At 41.9% G+C, this 20,124-nt stretch overlaps 1 protein-coding gene across 1 annotated transcript in view; it reads left to right on the top strand.

The window, feature by feature from the left end:
- The first annotated feature begins 3,808 nt into the window (after positions 1 to 3,808).
- The window catches only part of LOC106652017 (dynein heavy chain 1, axonemal-like), a 32,679-nt gene continuing 16,363 nt past the window's right edge, over positions 3,809 to 20,124 (top strand). Inside the window, exons 1-15 of the mRNA XM_014370735.1 lie at positions 3,809 to 3,881; positions 4,004 to 4,197; positions 4,260 to 4,934; positions 5,002 to 5,151; positions 5,258 to 5,671; positions 5,751 to 5,972; positions 6,069 to 6,394; positions 6,495 to 6,963; positions 7,300 to 8,258; positions 8,336 to 8,468; positions 8,540 to 9,085; positions 9,515 to 9,741; positions 10,437 to 10,793; positions 11,047 to 11,576; positions 11,692 to 11,783. Of these exons, the coding sequence (XP_014226221.1) occupies positions 3,809 to 3,881; positions 4,004 to 4,197; positions 4,260 to 4,934; positions 5,002 to 5,151; positions 5,258 to 5,671; positions 5,751 to 5,972; positions 6,069 to 6,394; positions 6,495 to 6,963; positions 7,300 to 8,258; positions 8,336 to 8,468; positions 8,540 to 9,085; positions 9,515 to 9,741; positions 10,437 to 10,793; positions 11,047 to 11,576; positions 11,692 to 11,783 (5,367 nt within the window). The remainder of the gene's footprint in view (positions 3,882 to 4,003; positions 4,198 to 4,259; positions 4,935 to 5,001; positions 5,152 to 5,257; positions 5,672 to 5,750; positions 5,973 to 6,068; positions 6,395 to 6,494; positions 6,964 to 7,299; positions 8,259 to 8,335; positions 8,469 to 8,539; positions 9,086 to 9,514; positions 9,742 to 10,436; positions 10,794 to 11,046; positions 11,577 to 11,691; positions 11,784 to 20,124) is intronic.

Here is a 20,124-nt window from a genome sequence, read left to right as displayed (position 1 = left end):
GATAATCTTTATTGTTGTATCAACAGCGATTCTTTCATCCTGATTCGTTTCAGCGTATTACGATACTTGATACTCTTAGATGTCTTCGTAACTATATCCGCGAGATGAAATGGTTTGGATATTTTGACGTTGCTTTGACACGATAATACTCACGGGATGGGATGTAAAAGCAACAAAATACGCGTTTGCAAAAAAATCATCAAAATATCAATAGCATATAAAGTGCATAACATAAATGATTTTCGAGCTTTACAAAATGTTACATTTTTTTCCTCTTATTTTTCAATAAATAAAAAATGAAGCACTAATGCCAGCTCTTCATACGTTCCGATGTACAAAAAGTCAATGAGAAATACGATACTCAACGTATGTTTGGTAAAAATAAGTTGTAATGTAAATAACATACTGAAATGAGTTTTAATTTCGTTAGCTGAATTTTTTTCGTTCAAGAACTTAAAATAATTGTGAGCTTTAGTTTGTTTCATAAAAAGCTCGACTAACTATTAAGTATGATAAATATTGTAACATTATTTGTAACGCTCAATAACTGTTAGATAAATTTCCTGCATTGGAAAAAGACTTTAGAAATATACTGCAGCACATTTTGAACGAACTTTAAAAATAATGACGTTGACTGACGTTAACTAAAACCCGTTGAAAATTTCGAACTGATATTAGAAAAGTAAACGATATATACACGGTTTATATATTTTCAACAATGTGATTTTTCTACTATAAAATTAAACGTCATACGAATTTACGAAAATTAGAGTCATGAATTAAAAATATTTCTTTGGCGCATCTTTGCAAATTCTAAGCATCCCAACACAATGCAAGTGGAGCGATCCAATAAAACAAATTTGTAAATTTGTTTTATTGCCCAGTGCGCTTATCTGCACTCGCAAATCTGAGCACACTAAAATATACCTCGCGAATGTCCCTTTATGCTTCGCGATTTTAAACAATGTCTCGCATATAGCCCGTATATGAAAAGAACATGCGAACGAGCGATTGTTTGCCGTGCAACAAAGGACACTAGGACCCGTACTCGTAGTACTTCAATCAAACCAATGTTCAATTAAATCGACGTAACTACACATGCACTCGTCGTCGTCGTCTCGGACAAAGTGTATAACAGCCAACGGAACGCTAAAAGCTATGAATGATGATTGTGCGCGACGGCGAGGAGCTTTTTGAGCAATAAATTCATTGTTGTTGACGGGTGACTTTTCCAAGTTTACTGTCAGTGACAATTTCCATCAACTTATCATTATTATATGGAAATAATAAGTGCCGCTGCATCAGAAGTTATATCGAAGTGCGTACGGATTTTCTGCCTCGAGTCGTCGCGCATAGTCGTGAAAGTTACCTTATACCATCCATAAAAGCTCAGTCGTACCTATTGTGTGTATACAGTTCGAATTCGTTATTATAAAATTAATAACTTGCACCTATACTTTAAAAGACGTCGGTACTTTTTGATATTTCTCTGTGAATGCACATCAGTCATGAATTAATAAACTTTTTGAAGGACTGTAACATTTAACTGTAAGTTAAATGAATATAAAACGTTGCTGCGCTGCTTAGCACGTTCGAGCGAATTAATGTAATCTAACGCTTTTATTTCAGCACTGTTCATTGTTTTCAAACCTTGAATTTTCATAATCTTATACCGTTCGAAGCTATAAAGTTTAATTATTATTTACACAATACAAATAGAACAAAGACATCAGCGAAATTCACTCTCGATTAAAATGTTCACCATTATAGAACAAAGCATAATTTTTTCTCGTTCGGAATTAATTAAGTACGAAACTATAATAATGGAACTGACAATACTTTAACGTATTGACTTTGTCAGGTAAGTCTAGTTTTTGAAATATGATTTCAACACCAGATCGAAATATCCCCACGAAAACGACATTCCCGGACGACACGCAATTACTTTAGACAGGTCAGTAATGCATTTGATGGAGTTTAAGCATCCAAAGATGACGATAATCCATCGTTACAGGTTGACATCACTCTAATATGTATGGAATATCGTCGTAACGAGGTAAACTCTCAGATATCTCGTCGACGATCGAGCTTTGAATTATCCCACTGTTTGATCTACGAATGCACATTGGATTAAAGGGATGAGTCGAATGCGATTATTATTATAATGTTGGAGTTGATTGATTTTGGCAAGGGCAAAGGAGTACATTGATTGAACCCTATTTGTTCTCTTGAACAAGAAAACTTTTATTTAACACAAACTTTACTTCACTGTGCACTCTGAACTTCAAAAGAATAAATAAACGACAAATGTCGAACTCCCAGAATGTAAGAAAGGAAACAAAGGTATAATCGAAATTCGCAAGATGCGCTCTGTTCATCTAAAAGTGGGTCGCGATAGAGTGATATCGGCAGAGGCACGCGTGTGCTCGTGCGGTGGGCAGATATATAGACTCGTGCGTGATAGTGTCGCACTGTCGCTTTGTCCGGCACAGGCTATAGTCTATATACTATATAGATATATAGTGGGTATACCCACTCATACACTCGCACATACGGCTCACACAGACTCTGGCTGATACACGGCCATCTATGCATCGCCGACATATAAAATTATTAATCGAGCGTGTACGTAGAGCTAAGGAGCCAAGCTAGACCGCGGAGAGCTTCGATCTCGAACTCATTCGGTGTAACCGCGCGCGTCGCAACAAACTGCAAGACGCCGAAAGCGATTACAGCTAACCAGATATTGCAGCAGCAGCAGATGAGCAGCAGTGTATGGGATGCCAGCAAACACGCTATCTCTGACATTTTGGAAAATAAGGACTTTGAAAGTAAAGTGAGACGAAGAGGAGCAAGAAGAGAAGAGGAGAAATCCGATTTACTCGGAGTTTTAATAATAAAATTTATTAATGAACAGCGAACTCCGTGAATTACATCGATCGATTTACGTTCTGTGTCTTGGGAAGTTGCGTAGATTAGACTGATGAAGTTTTTAGAAATAACTTTATAATAAAATTGATCTAGTGGAAAATGTTTAGGCAAAACATTTGTACATACACGATACACAATTCTTCATTAATTTATGTAAATGTAAATGAAATATGATTACTTGATGTAGATATATTTTTCTGCCGACTACATGCTTTTTTTCATAATTTCGCTATAATTTTACTTCTAACAGCAGCTTATTAATTTTCAAAAATGAATATTTTTTTTGTAAGAAAATGTAAAAATTAATATTGTAGAACTCGTTTTGTGCAATAACAAGATCTGTCGAGATCATAAGTGTCATGTTCGATTATGAACTTTTTGATTCCTTCATTTCGAAAGGTATAAGTAAAAAATTTGTAATATTTATGTTATTGTGTCCTTAAAATGTGGATCAATTTACTATATAGCAGCAAATTTGTTGGTCCCTTGAGACTCAAACGAAGATTCGTCCTGATTTTAAAGACGTTCCGTTAAAAATTAAATTTTGATTTCGCTTTAATGCACTCTGAAGTTAGGTTGATCATAGATCGGTTATTCGTCTGCTAGAGCGATTATCTGACATCGTCGTGCGCACTAACCAATTATTGGTTAGTTAATCGCATCGTATCAGATTATTCATGATATCCTATTTTCATCATTACAAGTTCATCATTTGTGATTTTTCCGATGTAGCTTCGTTAGAATTTGTTTTACTCGAAAAAAATATATATTTTTTTTTATTACATCGACGATGCCCTAATCGACAGTAAATAAGCAATAAATTATTTTCGATCATCTTGCAGATAAATAAATATTCGAAAAAAGAAAAACATACACGATGGAGCCAGATACCATCGGTGACACCGTCAAGCGCAAAAAAAGACGAAGTTATTACTCCGAGCTCGTTACCGGTGAGGTGCTCATATTCATTAAAACGTTACGTGCTACTAGGCACGAGACGTACATGATTTTTTTTTAATTTGAATAAAACATTTTTGCATTCGTGTAAATATAACAATTACAACAACGACAGGTGCACGCAGTCACGGCGATGGGACAAACGAGGCGATGGCGTCGATGTTCGCTTATGCGGGCCCGGAAAAAACAGCCTGGAACGTCTTTAAAAAGGCCGCCTCGCCGATGGTCAATTTGACGTCGAGACGCGTCACCGGTGGCTTGGCGCCCGATCCCAGCCGATGGCTGACTTTTCCCCAGGATCCCTCGACCGTTAGTCGATCGAAGAATAATCGTCACGAAGCTCACTCATGCATGATTTTTACACTCTCCAGACATTCCCCGTGCAAAGCCTCAATCCAAAAGTACAAATGACCATCGAGGCCGAGCCTCGCCACCTGGTGCTGAACGTCGAGCGCGAACGGCGCCGTCGACAGTACGAACACTTCAAGCTCGCGCGCATATTGGACGAGAAAGGCATGCAGATCGAGGACATCATTCGCGACAGCTATCTGGGCCTCGAGCTGTTCGACGACGAGGAGTACGACTGCCGTACGCCCCAAGAGTGGCTGCGATTGGGACAGATCGACGGCAAGCAGTATCCGCTTCCGGCCGAGGCTCTTCTACCTTTGTCCAGCGAGGACGAGGCCGTTGCCGACGAGCATCGCCAGGCCTCGTACGATTGGCAATTGGTCGCCGTCGAGGCTTACGAGCCCGACACGAGGCTCTGGAGCTTGAAGATCTTGTGCGAGAAGCCGCGATACTATCGACTGCCGCGCATCTATCTGCGCTTTCTCGCCGAGGATCCGCGCGTGTTCGCTTCGAGGGTCGAGGCGGCGTTGCTCGCGCGAATCGACGCCGAGCTCGAGATACTGTACAATTTGCAGCTCGACTGCACTAGTCTGGACGAGATGCAGGCCATGAGTCCCGACGACGAAACGGCGATATTAGAGCGACTGGCAGATAGCAGTGGGTACTCGCACGAGGCGATGGGAGAAAGAGCTTCGATGGTAAATTTTAATTTTTTTTCTTTGGCGTAAAGTTAAAATATAAAATGAATAAATCCCGATTAAACAGGCGATGAAGGAGGTCGATCGTAATTACCGACGAACCATGTGCGACCTGATCTATCGCGATTCATTCAAAAGCGAGCACCCGAACTTTCGTCCCGAGCCCGAGCAATCTTATTGCAAAGCCATCGTCATCAAGAGAATTCCGCATTTCAACGTACGTACATATATATGGCCCTCATCGCTCATAACATACGAGACGTACTATACGCGAAATCGATAGTCAAACGTTCCGTGCACTGATCGTCTCCATTTGCATACAGCGGGTCAAAGAGCTTTACCACTGGACGACCCTCTATGTTTACCCGGAAGTCTATCAAGCTCTGCTGCTCATACTCGACGAGTGTCGCAACGTCAGCGCTAAATCTCTCTTCGACGTCGACGACGAGCCCGTCGCCGTAGCAGCTGATTCAGCAGCAGCAGCGATGGAGGAAACAACGAACGTCGCGGCGGCGGCAGCCCTGCCTTTGGAGGCGTACGAGGCCAAACAGTTGGAGCGCACCCGCGAGACGATCGATTATCTGACCCGGGACTGGATCAACAATACGGTGCAGATACTGGAGGATCGAGTCGGGGCCTGTGGCAAGGGCTGGTTCGATCTCAATCAGAGCCATCACGACGTTTACGAGTTCATGAAGCTCAAACGATTGATGGAGCTCGTCAAGCAGTGCATGGAGGTGACGACGAGTCGTCGACACTTTTTTAGGAAATATTTTTGGAAATTTTCATTTTTTATCGCTATCGACTCGAAAACAGACGGCCCTGCAAACGCTGATCGACGCCTCGTCCCTGCGATACGTCACGAGTCTGGAATCGCCGACTCTGTGCCTGCAGCACCTCAACGACGAGTCTCACGCTTGGGAGGAGGCTGATCTGAAAAGCCCGCGGCTCACCTCGGATTACCCCGCGATATTCGAAATCGAGCTCTACATGGACAAGGACAAGCCCCATTACACCACGGATTTGGATTTGTTTAGAGTAAGCGTGTAAACGCACACACACACACACAGCCCTTGGGGCAATTTATATCGCGTGATCCCGTGTAAATTGAAAAAAATGCCATCGATCAACAAGCACAACAACAACAACAACAACAGCAACATCTCTTTCTCCCTTTCCTCCTCCCCTGGGCAGGAAAAATTGAGCGGCATTTATTCGAACGCCCTCAAGCTGTGCCAATCCATCCGCCAAGTTCATCCGTTGGTGCTGAAAAATTTGAAATTTCCCCAAAATCTATTCGTCAAGCCGCTGAACCTGGTCGATCAGACCGAGCTCATCGAGGAGGTCTATCGCAGGCTGGATCGAGCTTACGCCAAGGCCGTGATCCCGCTGCGCGCCTACATCAAGAGATACGAGAAATATCGCGAGCTCTATTTGCTGAACGTAGACGAGTACATCGAGTGAGCGAACGATATTTTTTTACTCTTATTGATTTATCTATTTTTGACACTAAAGCCAGTTGTTATTTTGTTGCCGCCACCGTCGTCGTCGTCGTCGCAGTAACTTTTTCAACGAGGAATTTACAGTCTCGCAATTCAAGGAGGAGATCTCGCGTCAGCGCGAGCTGCGCGCCAAGATTGCCGAGCAGATACCCGAGCGGCTCGGCATCGGGCCCTTCGTCGTGGACGTGCGCAAGCTGCGAGCCGAGCTGCAGAAAAAGCACGAGGACATCGTCGACGGGCTTCTGGTGGCCTACGTCGAGCGTCTCGCCGTCCAGGTCGGACAAATATTGGCCGAGTTCGAGGGGATGATGGACCGGCTGAGCGAGCAGCCGATCGACATTGAGCAGCTGTTCGAGATGAGGGAGTACATGAACGCGGTGCCGTTGGCCGTGGCGAATCTCACGGAGCAGCTGCAGAGGCTGAAGATCGAGTACGACGTGTTGGAGCATTTTTGTTACAATTTGTCGGACGACGATTTCAATGCCTTTTGGTCAGCGAGGAGATATCCAACGAGGATACTCAGAATAGTATGCTTGCTTTTTTTCACGTTTTAAATTTTGAATGCAATATCAAACAATTGTCATTTTAATGAAACAATTTAATGTTTAATTAAATTAACTGATAAGTCTTCGTATTCAATTAAATATTTAATTGATTCTGTAGAACACGCAGTAGATTGAACCAAGTTGTCTTTTCTAATGATTCATACAAATTTATTAACTGTTCAATTGAATCGATGAAAATATCGTCGAAATTAAATCAAGTTATCGATTCAATTAAACTACTGGTAGAGTAAATTAAATATTATTTTAATGTAAGGGTTATACTTGATGTGTTTTTTTTTCTTTCACGATGTTTTATAGATCGACGAGACGAGCAAAGTCCTTCTCGAGCTTGAAAAAGAAGTATTCTACAAAGTCCAACTCGAGGATCAGATACAGATCAACGACCGTATCGACTTCGTGATGGGCGCGATGACCGGTATCGCCATCCAAAACGATCTGGCCAAGGTCTACGAGATCGCCAAGGAGGTGAAAAACGTCGGCAAGCTCATCCGCGAGGTGCAGGAGTTCGGCCTGATGCTCAACGCGAGACAAAAACTGTTCGGCATGCCCGTGGTGCCTTTCGAAAAAATCACGATGCTCGTCAAGAGCTTCGAGCCTTATCAGAATTTCTGGCTGACGGCCGACGACTGGACGAAGCGTCACGACGAGTGGATGAACAAGCCGATGGTGAAGATCGACGGTGCCGAGATCGAGGGTGTGGTGAACGAGATGTACAAGACAATCGTCAAGTGTACGAAGATGTTTCCCGAGCAACCGGAAATGACGGATTTGGCCCTGGAAGTTAAGCAGCAGATCGAGAAATTCAGACCGTATATCGGTATCATACAGGCCTTGACGAATCCGGGCATGAAACCGAGACATTTCGAGGAGTTGTCCAGAATCGCCGAGACGGACATGAGCATGAGTCCCGAGCTGACGTTTCAAGATCTGCTGGAAAACGATATATTGAGCCTGGAAGAGACGATCAAGGAGATCTCCGAAACGGCGGCGAGAGAATTCGCGATCGAGAGATCGCTGGAAAAGATGAGGACAGCCTGGGAGACGCTGCAGATGGACGTGGTGCCTTACAAGGACACGGGCACTTACATCATGAAAATAGCCGACGAGACGATGCTGCTCTTGGACGATCACATCCTGAGCACGCAGCAGATCAGCTTCAGCCCGTTCAAGGGCGCCTTCGAGGAGGACATAGACGTGTGGACGGCCTCGCTGAAGCTCACTCAGCAGGTGACTCTGCTGTGGGGCGAGGTGCAAAAGTACGAATCGATGATTTATTTTTTGAAACGATATTTTCTTTCGACTAAATGAAATTTTATCGATATTAATATATAAGGATATGGATGTATTTGGAGCCGATTTTCGCCTCGGAGGATATAAGCCGTCAATTGCCGGTCGAGTCGAAAAAGTACAACACCATGGAGCGCAACTGGCGCAGAATCATGCTGCAGGCGTTTGAAAATCCACTCGTAAGCACGCGCCATCGATCGATTTTACTCGCAGTCGCATCGATACACCGTCGCTCAATTTTTTCCTGTAGATCATGGAAATATGCCCCGACCAAATGCTGCTCGAGAGCTTGCGCGAATGCATGAACCTGCTCGAGGTAGTGCAAAAAGGCCTGGCCGATTATCTCGAGAGCCGTCGCATGATATTCCCTCGCTTCTTCTTCCTGAGCGACGACGAACTGCTGGAGATCCTGGCTCAAGCCAAGAACGTCAAGGCCGTGCAACCGCACCTGAAAAAATGCTTCGAGAACATGCACGGGCTGCGCTTCGAGAAGAGCCTCTGGATCACGCGCATGTACTCGGCCGAGGGCGAGGAGGTCGCCCTGCAGGCCCGCATCTATCCGGACGGCGGCGTCGAGCACTGGCTCGGCAAAGTCGAGGAGGCGATGCGCAACACCGTCCGATACAAGATCAGTCAGGCCGTGAAAAACGTGGAGAAGCTGCCGAGAAAGAAGTGGGTGTTTCTGTGGCCGGGCCAGGTGTCGCTGTGCGTGGGCCAGATGTCCTGGACGGCTCACGTGGAGAAAGCCATCGGCGACAGAAATCTCGCGGGTTACTTCAAGATCATGATGCAACAGGTATTGCGCAATGTACCACTGTGCGGGGAATGGAAACGAACGTCGATATTTAGCGCGGGCGCGTAATTGAAATATTTAATCCAGTTCAACTTCGACGTTGCTTTCTTGCAACAGCGAGCTTCGCGCGCGTGGGTATGCGAAAATTAATAACGCGCGCGTATATTACAAAGTTCGTTATACGCGGGGGCTTAATTAATATATACTCCCCTCCTCCCATCTCTTCGTCTCTTTCGTACAGCTCGCGTTAAACAATGTAATAACAAAGGCGGCGCTCGTGTGTATGCGCGAAATGCGCGTGAGTATTTCGTTCAATTTCTATAACGAACTCTACCGCACGTATACAGCTCGACGATCTGAGAAATTTGGTGCGCGAAATGCGCGTGAGTATTTCGTTCAATTTCTATAACGAACTCTACCGCACGTATACAGCTCGACGATCTGAGAAATTTGGTGCGCGAGCAGCGTACCGACATCGAGCGCATGATGCTCGAGGCCATCATCACGATCGAGGTGCACGCCCGGGACGTGACGCAGAAGCTCGTGGAGACCCGCGTGAGGAGCGTCAACGACTTCGACTGGATCTCGCAGCTGCGTTACTACTGGGTGGACGATGCCCACTTGAAGGTGCGAGCCGTCAATGCCGAGTTTCAATACGGGTTCGTGGCGTACAATTATTTTACGATTTCACGTTAAAGAAAGAGAATGATGATGATGCGTTTGAGCCTGCGTTCGAGCCCCAATTCATAAACAAAGCTTCTAATTTGGTTGATGAATTATGACGTTTATTTACGTCCCCGTTGATGGAAGTATCGAAGTGGCGATTCATGGGGAACTTGATACACAACATTTTTCATATTCAGGAAAAACTATGGTTATCCAGGGTTCTTTGGCGTTTCATTTACAATTTTCAAATTCCGTATACGAAAATGAAAAACTTAGTACGTTTACGATTTTTGAGTAGCCAGTCCACGAAATTTTCATGTAAATTTACTTCTCTAATTCGTAATTACATTGTCAAATCTCTTTAATTAATAATTATATTTGACACGCTTATTAACAACAATGTAAAACTTATTTATATGGAATCATGAATTCCATAATATATTCTATAAATAATTCAATCATCAGTTCAGTTTTGACAAGGTATTCTGTGCAAATTAGTATCGTAATTATAAGTTACTAATAACTTGTATAATCATGATGATTAATAATGAAATATTTATGTAAATAAACCTTCGTAAGTCAAATTAAATTCATTTGAAACCTCTCCTAATACATAATTATAATGCAGCCTCATGAAACTCGAGTTATGGCGATTATACCGCAATAAAAATAAATAACGCACGTGCAGTTACGAGTACCTGGGAAACAACGGCCGACTCGTGATCACTCCCCTGACGGATCGCTGCTATCTCACTCTCACCGGTGCTCTGCATCTGAAATTCGGCGGCGCCCCCGCAGGGCCCGCCGGTACCGGCAAGACCGAGACCACCAAGGATCTGGCCAAGGCCTTCGCCATTCAGTGCGTCGTGTTCAATTGCTCGGACCAACTGGACTTCATGTCGATGGGCAAGTTCTTCAAGGGCCTCGCCTCTTCCGGCGCCTGGGCTTGCTTCGACGAGTTCAATCGTATCGACATCGAGGTGCTCTCGGTCATTGCCCAACAAATAATGACGATTCAACGGGCACAGATGGTTGGCGCCGATAGGTAAGCAACAATTCAATTTTTTTCGCTTCACTCGAATCATTCCTCAAAGAAATTCATTTATCTAAAAAATTATTTTACGTCTTACCAGTCTTGTACTGGCAATGGGCAAATCAAATGTCGAGGAAAGAATTTATTTAATTATATGATTTTCCGCGAAGAATGATTTTATGTTATTTTTTCCAGTCATTATCTTTACCGACATAATTTAATAGAATAAATGAAAATAAAGAACCAATCGGTGAATCGTTTAAAGGTTTTACTTCGAAGGAACCGAGCTGAGCTTGCGAGCTTCTTGCGCCGTCTTCATCACCATGAATCCGGGCTACGCCGGTCGCACGGAACTGCCGGACAATCTCAAAGCTCTGTTTCGGCCTGTCGCCATGATGGTGCCGAATTACGCTCTCATCGCCGAGATCTCGCTGTTCTCGTGCGGCTTCGGCGAGGCCAAGTCTCTGGCGGCCAAGATCACGGCCACGTTCAAATTGAGCTCCGAGCAGCTGAGCTCTCAAGATCATTACGATTTCGGCATGAGGTCCGTGAAAACGGTGATTCTAACCGCGGGTATTTTGAAGCGAGAGCAAAAGGACATGGCCGAGCAGCAGATCTGTTTGAGAGCTCTGAGAGACGTCAACGTGCCCAAGTTCTTGAAGGACGACTTGATATTGTTCAACGGTATCACGTCCGATCTGTTCCCGAGAGTCGAGGAAAAAGTCATCGATTACGACGAGCTCATCGGAGCTATTCACAAGTCTATCAAGGAAATGAAATTGGCCGTAGTTGGAGGTATTTAACAATTGATTGAATAACTCGGATATACGGTTTCAAAATTTACGTAAACAATCTCTTTATTGGTAAAAACAAAAAAGATAAAACATCGTCTTTTTATTCCCATACATAGAATTTGTACACAAAGTCATTCAACTCTACGAGACAACAATTGTACGCCACGGATTAATGTTAGTCGGGCCTACAGGCGCTGGTAAGACTCGGGTAAGTACATACACATACTGCACACTATTTGACGTAGCATATTGTATATACTATATGATGATATATATTTTAAAAATTTCGTTAACGAGTATATCTACGACGATTCCGAAGGTCCTCGCGAAAGCTCATTGATTGACAGAAATGACTCTATTTGTTTTTTTTTTTCACATCGACGTGCTTCGGCAAATTGATTTGCAAAATAATGATCGATTTGGCCTGATTGTGTATTAGCAGTTTTGACATTGAAATTACACGATCTTTGCACAAATTGCTTTCAGCAATTTATTTTGTCTTTGCTATAGTACTGAAAAGATTTCGAACAGTCTTTCGAGAAATAAGACGGATTATTTATTCAATCGTGTTGTTCACGCTCCATCAGGGGAATCTAGTATAGTGTAATGCGTAAAGCATTCGTTACATTATCGACGAAATGTAGGGTCCGATATATTGACTATTGAAGAATCTTGATGAAATCGCATTAGTGTGTCGTGCAGTAGTATATGGCGGCGGCGCTTCGAATTGGAATTCATAAAATTTTATATTGCTTTTTAACGATTAATAGAGTTTTTCACACTTAAAACATTCTTAAATGCATTTTTTTATCAGAAAATCGATTACTCTATCTATTTTTCGGCATTTTATCGAGTTTTTTTTTTAATTTTTCCTTTTTGTTAAAAAAGCTGTAAAAAATGTTTCTTCTCTAAAAGTCTCCTTACTAGAGATAGTTTTAACAAAAACCGTTGGCATCATTAAAGCAAGAGTTGACACGAGGAAGAATCTCAGCATCTCCTCGTGGATCTTAATTAGCATCCGAGTTAATTTTCAAGTTACGGAATAATCTTCTCCTACCATATACATATAATAGGGACAAATGAGTATATATTATCAAGCTTTCCTCAAGAGCCATTGATTTAGATTAGCTGCAGGTCGTGGTTTACTTGGTAATTTTGATATGGAAGATCTTCAGACACGTGCATGTCTCTTGATTAAATATTAACGTCTCACTCGACTTATGCCCATTTTTTATTCGCTCGCGAGCACGCCTTAATTAAAAGTTAAAGTAAGAGTCATTATCTTTTACTTTGGAAAAGGAAAGGGTACATCTACTATCGAATTAAAATTTTAATTTTATCATTAATTCATCACGTTATGCATATATTCTGGGATGCTTCGCTGGTACGCACATTTTCTCATCTATTTATACATTATATATATCTATCTTGAGGGCTCGGAGGTACATTAAGAATCGAATGAAAAATTTATTGAATAAATTTTCGGGGCGCGCGCTACGCACGCGTGCATTTTTATGCTCGATTAATGATCGTTTTGGCTGCGGTAGATATCATTTTTTATAATGATAAAAACGCTTTGCATTTCTCGGTGGCACGAGAATAATATTGTCGATTTATTTTGTTTTTTTATCCACTAATATATATTAGCTGCTTGTCGATTTCAAAGTTCACCCTCGAGCCCTCAAAAAGCACAAATACTAAATTCGTAAAATATGATGCTTATTATTAGACGTACACACACACACATTTACCCTGCCGGAATCAATAAATTTTTTACGTCATCGTATAAGTACGCGCAGAGAGAGAGAGAGAGAACGTCTATGATACGACCTAAATATACACGACTAAATATTTAAAAAGCTTTCGATTTCTTTCTCGACTCCTCTCTCTATATGTGTATTCAGACGTAGGAGCTGCTGTCGTCTTGATAATAAATCACAGTGTTTCTTTCCTGGCGATTGCACAGACAACAGCCCGTGCAGCTCGCCGTTAGCTACGTGAATCGTTGGGGATTGCAGTGGTACCTCGTCAGGCTCTTCAAGCACTTCCTGAGCAGCTGCACCAAGCAGCGTCTGAACGCGCTGCCGCACATGGCGTAGAGCAAAAAGTTGATGCTGAAGTTCGTGTAGTACAGCAGCATGAACGATTGCTGGATGCACCAGAGCGACATGGGCGGGAACTCGTTCCTGAAGGCCGTGTAGTAGAAGACCACGAGACGAATGGCGTAGCTAGATATGAGAAAAAAAATAATGAAACAAACGAACGAACGAAACAAAGTTTACGAATATGAAAAAACAGGAAAATAATCAACGTAGAGAGTTGTTGCAGACAGCTTGCCGCCGATTAGTAGTAGTTATGCTGGTATTTACCTTGGTAAATTCAACGAAACGAAAACCGAGCTAATTATTAGGAGCAACTTTGTCGTGTTCTGTTGAGTACGAGTTGCGGCTTGACTCCGATTTGTCGTTCGTACATCTGTAAAAGAGGATTTTGAATGATTGATCGATCGCAAATGTCACTCGTAACAGTGAAAATGCATACAACCCTCGAAGCGGCTATTCAGGAAGGAAGCTATTCATACATGGAATTTTGAAATTTTGTAGGGAAGTACCGAGCTTACCTCAGAATATTAGGTAGATAAGTTTAAAACAAAAATTTCATGTACGAAATTCCCTTCAAGAGCAGCATCATTTAAATTTCATCTAATATTGCATTTTACCTTGTTTTTCCACAAATTCTTTTGAATGTGCAGTGCGCTTACATATAGCGTAAATGAGGTAATGCATAATTAATTTTGAGAATTTAAAGCATCCTCTGATTGTTATATAATGAGTTTTATACGAGACGTGTAGTTTCAGTCAGATGATTTTTAATTTTGAAAATAGACCATGTAGAGACATACATGTTAAACGGACTGCAGCAATATATTCGTCTTGAAAATCTCATTAACGTGTCTGTCATCGTGCGTGTGTTTGTTAAACTTCCAATAAGTTGTCTATATCATATTTAATAGTATTTCAAAAATAAATTCACCGTTTATTATAATAATAAACAAATGGAGGGGGGACAGCTGCCCCTCCGACACGTAGACTCATGGTCCATTGTGTCAAGAATCACCGTTTATTAATAAATGCACAAAAATCTCATTTAGCTAAAATTTTATGATTTATTCTTCAAAATGATTGATGGTCAAATTTAAATGACATGAAATTTTCATCAAGGATTCGCGAATTTAATTCAAGAGTTATATTTCGGATTGATTCGATTTTTTCGGATGTTAATTAATGTCACCAACATTTCCCAAATAGTAATACCCATAAGAAAAGTTCGCGTCATTATTAATATTTAAAGTAAATAAAAGCTACTGCGTTTCTTGAATAGTCAATATCCCCTCACCAATAAAACGTTTATCTCCGTTAAATATATAAATGTTATCGACAGAAATGAAATACACTGCTTTCAATAATAATAACAACAACATAAACAGCCCGATATCGACCTATTTTTTTAATATCTAAAATACTAAAGAGCAAATATTTTTAATAAAAATTTCCCTCGCTGCGCGAAACTTACGCATGCGAGTTGTTATTTCTGGCATGAGGACATTTTTCGGAGTCAATGGAGTCTCGACGGTGAACAGCGTTTGCTGCACCGGCTGCGACGTCGTCGAGCGCGAGTGATGCGACTCGTCGTTTTTCGACGAGCTGTTGAACGACTGCTGCGACGGGTTCTTGCGTCCCTCCACCGTCGAACCCATCGCGATCCCGTTGACTTTGTTGTTGGAGCTGCTACTTTTACTCTGAAAAACAACAACAGTCATTGAGATTTCAACAGAATTTTCCTACGATTGATTTTAGATAATTGTTGTTTGTCAATTGTTTGGTCAAAACTTAAAATACGAATAATTCGTATGCGCGCGGCGGAATTTTCCTCTCTCGTATATCAGCCCGAGCTATTAACGCCTAACGTTTGTTTGTTTGTTTATCTGTTAATATATATCGCACCTGTATAAACTGTCGGTGATTGCCATTCGTGCGGAAGTATTTTCATTCATTATGATTGGCGATAAATTTAGACGATAACTACCGAAAATAGCTTTGAGGTGCATTTCGTGTATTATGTATGGTTGATAATATTTTGATGCGGAGATTCGAGCCAAAACATTTAATCCGACAGTATGCAAGATCGTTTTCGTTTTCGGAAGACTGCTAAGGATCGGATAGGAAAGTGTACCTTTGATTTAGTTCCATTGATGCGAATCTTTCTCTGCTGAAAATGCTCAACATTTTGTGGCCGTATGATGTACTACGTTTATTTAATGATCATTTATTGTCAGTATAAAATTCGTGCGAATCATCGTATTTACACATTTTCAATGGTTATTTTTAATTTTCTTCATTTGAATTGTAAAACATGGAGCAAATTGGATTTGTTAAATTGAAATAATTTACGATATCATTATTTTAGTACCCTCGGATTGAACCGTATTGGGTGTATCTTACAAAATCGTGTTTTTAGGGGTAGAGAATAGTAATACATTTCAAAACATATCGAATTGTGATTTTTCGATCATTAGGTTACTCTTATTATTAGCATTTTTATCAGGGGTTACGTGCAATTTTTGTAAATTTGTGAGAGTAGCATGGAATAGCGTTTTTATAATTTTGAAATTTTCATTCTGTATGGTTCAAAAAATTAAAATGAAAACCCTGAAACTATATAGTTATACGGCCTTTTCATAGTATCATTTCACGGCGCCTAACATTCAAAAGAACATTTTAAAAATTCAAAAAGTCTTCACAAATATTTGTAAATATTTACACATATTCTTTGACGAAAATTCTAATAATTGAAAACCCAAGCAAAGAGAAGTAATCACGAAACGGCATTTGAAAATTCCGCAGGGAGCTCGTGGTTTCACGCAAATCGAGGAAATTGCGGGACAGTCTAATAAGCAACAAAAGTAAAACATACAAGTATCTCGTTGTAATTCCAAAGGTTAAATTGAAATCGATCCTTGTTTTCTCATCCTGTGTCTCTCCTATTTGCCGATTAAAAGTCCTTGGCTTTATACAATTTGCAATACGTTTTTTAATGATACGTCGAAAAGTTGAAAGTTACAGCCCCCTGGGTGTCGCGCGAAGCGCTGGGAATCGATATCGAGATTAGAGTACGCACTCTCTCGGCATTACACATTCCTTTCATTTAAGCGAGTGCTCGATACAGATACTTATGATTGGGTTACTTTGATGCATTAGGTATTCCAGTGCTTTTTCATTTACAAAATTCGTACGTGTAGGCGATCCTGATTGTCTTATTCGCATCACGAGTGGGTTATTTGATAGCGACATCACCTTGGCCCTGAAGAGAGCTTAACTAGATCAACTGCACGAGATTAGGAAAAAATCACTTATAAAAATTGCAATATAAGCATCGAAAAGATCGCACGCTCTGTTTTTGTGAGTTGAATTTCGAAATAAATTATGACAATTATGGAATTTTAATTCATTAAAAACTCACATTCTAATGAAGGTAAATCAAAAGAAAATTCCCGTTTGTCTCTTTGTAAATACGACAAATTTCCTGACATATTTGGAGGGATTAAACGACAAAGGAGCAATTATCTTGAATGTCTATTAAGATAATGTAATTCAACATTGTATTAAAAAATGCTAAGTAGTGAAGTAATGAAAAATTAAGTAATGAAAAATGCTCGTAGCAAATTCATTTTATTTATTTGTTAAAAGGTCGCATTCAAAATTTGTAATGAAAATAATGAAGTAAACGTCACTGCAAAGGGTTGCATCGATCGAAGTAATCATAAAACTAATGAAAAGTACTCGTTCGATTTATAAAGAAAAACAATTGTATCCCCTTTTATTTTGATCTTAATCGCTCCATTTAATTTATTTCAATATATATTTCTAATATTTTATTATGGCAATGCATCCGCATTTATTGAAAAAAAAATGAATTAAGCGAAGCCGCTCCGAGCCTTCATAACGTGTGTGTAACGGCGATTGTCTAGTCAAAAAGGCTGATAGCGCATAACGCGCGTTATCTAATATTAGACTCGTCGCGAGAATAGATCGTCACGAATCGATAATACACTAGTTTTACAGGACGGAGTACGCGCTCGCGTCTGATTGTAACATCGGCTAAACGATAGCTGACACTTCGTAGAAAACAATCGCACGCGTCTATGATTTATCGATGATTTTATTTCTCTTCTTCTTCTATCTTTTTTTATTTTTTCAATTAAGGTTTAGATGGAGATTTTGTGTGACGGGGCCTAAGTTTCTTCGAAACAATCGAGTCAGGAAATAAATGAAAGGATTTACGAAGTTAAAAATTAATTGAGAAAATAGTGCGGGTACTTTTTGAAGCAGTAGGATTAAATAAAATTTTAACGAAAAACGCGACCGATATACATCGTCAGAGAGCTTCAAGTTAGTTAGCTTCTAGTTCAATCGAAGTTAGTTTTTTTCAAGTTTATTTCGCGATTAAATCGTTATAGAAGTGCAAAATAGTATTTCTGTAGCATCGATATATCATTAGAGAAAACGAACTGTTCGAAGAAAAAAAGTAATATAAAACAAAGAAAAGAAAACACCTAAAAATGATCGATATAATATCATATGTGAATAATGGTCATGATATCCAATTACGCTGACATCATGATTCAAAATTAAAGACATTCGCACAAACACATTACCCATCAGGATCTATAGTAACATGGAAAATCGTATGAGCAATAGTTCGAAAAATAAAGGGAAGACTATACACCTCATTTTCATGTTACCGCAAAAGTAGTTAAAAAATATTTTATTTCGAACCTATCCGATTAGCTATTCGATTAGCCTAGTTCGCTTTCATCAGATTTCGCGGCGATACGTTGTCGATAATTCGTCGGTGACACGTAACACGGCCTTTAAATTAAACGTCGCGAAAATGAAAATCCAATCGCTGATGTTTGCCACGAACGAGCTCACATTCACACGGCTCACCGGCACGATGTAATTGAGATCGAGAGCCGGCCTGGCGGCGGCGTCGTCGGGCGTGCACGACGCGGCCATCACCATGGTCGAGCCCGTATAATTGGCCGGCTGGAATCGCTGATTGAACTTGACGAGATTCTTCACGATCATCGAGTTCATGAAGACGATGAGCACCAGCGGCACTATGAGACTGACGAGGCTGTCGATGCTGTTGACGATCCTCATCACCTCCATCCAGTCGTCCTTCATCTGGCAGTACTCGTTGCCGTCGAAGCCCAGCTTGATGCCGGCCGTGAAGAAGGCGTAGGTGTGCGACAACATGGCCAGGGCCAGCAGGCCCAGCACGGTTCTCTTGGCTCGCGAGACGGTGCACATGTTCGGTCGGCGCAGCGGGTACTGCACGGCGATGTAGCGCTCGACGGTGAACGCGACTATGAGCCAGACGCTGAGCGAGCTCGCGACCGAGCTCACGTAGACGAGGGCCTGGCACCAGCCGTCTTTGTTGAAGACCTGCCAGCCGATCGTGCCGTTGAGCCAGACGAGCAGCAGGGTCACCAGGAAGGTAAAGTCGGTGGTCGAGAGCGCGGCGAGGTAGTAGCTCGACGAGCGCAGCTTCAGATGGGTATTGAGAAATACCACGCAGCTCAGTAGATTGCCCATGAGACCGAGCAGGATGATGCTCGGCACGTAGTAGAGCTGGGCAAAGTCCAGCAGGGCGTAGAGAAACGACTGGCAATGATCCTCGTCGCTGATTTCACCGTTACCGACAAAGTCCTCGGCTTGTTCGGCCGTCCAATTGGACGGCTCGTAGATGCCACCCCCCGTGACGGCCGCCGCGGCGGACTGTGCCTGGGACCGCTTGAATCGGTAATAACGCGTGTGGCCGGTCGTCGTAGTCGGCGAGCCACTGAGGTAGAGCAGCGAGGTCGAGCAGCCGAGACGCTGCAACGCCACCAGACTGCCGAGCATCCACAGCATCGTAAACAAAACAACAAACGATAACAATAACAACCACGATCACTGATGACACGCGACGATCAGAAACAATGGGATCACATGTGTACGACGGCTGGTGCAATTATTTTCCATTGGCCCGCGTGATGAAGAGAGCCATTTAATGTTTGAATTAATGAGAGCTTTATTATATCTAATGAAATACGTGCACTTCTCTCTCTCTCTCTCACTCTGTATATGTGCTCGATGTGTAAGCGCGCACATGCAACTGACGTTCGACTCTCTCACGGACTGTTTGAACGTCGAGAGGCTGCTCTTCTTTCGTCGGCGACTGACGGCGTCGATGCTCTCGCATGCGCGTTGCTGCGTAACATTCCCAACTATATACTCGCTCTATTCGCACGCACACTACATCCCTTTGCCCTATCTAACCCCCGCTTTGGTGCTTCTATTTCTTCCCTGTTTCGTCGAAACACCCCTCGATTTATTACACCCCCCGCACCAGGGCTGTAACTAGAAAATTTTTTCGGGGGGAGTTACATATGTAGCTTCGGTTGCCATTAGTAGGAGGTAAAATCAAAAATTTGGGGGGGGGGG

This window comes from Trichogramma pretiosum, unplaced genomic scaffold (genome assembly GCF_000599845.2).
Source record: "Trichogramma pretiosum strain Unisexual culture from Peru unplaced genomic scaffold, Tpre_2.0 scaffold13, whole genome shotgun sequence".
Taxonomy (NCBI): domain Eukaryota; kingdom Metazoa; phylum Arthropoda; class Insecta; order Hymenoptera; family Trichogrammatidae; genus Trichogramma; species Trichogramma pretiosum.
This window is presented reverse-complemented; position numbering and strand designations above follow the sequence as displayed.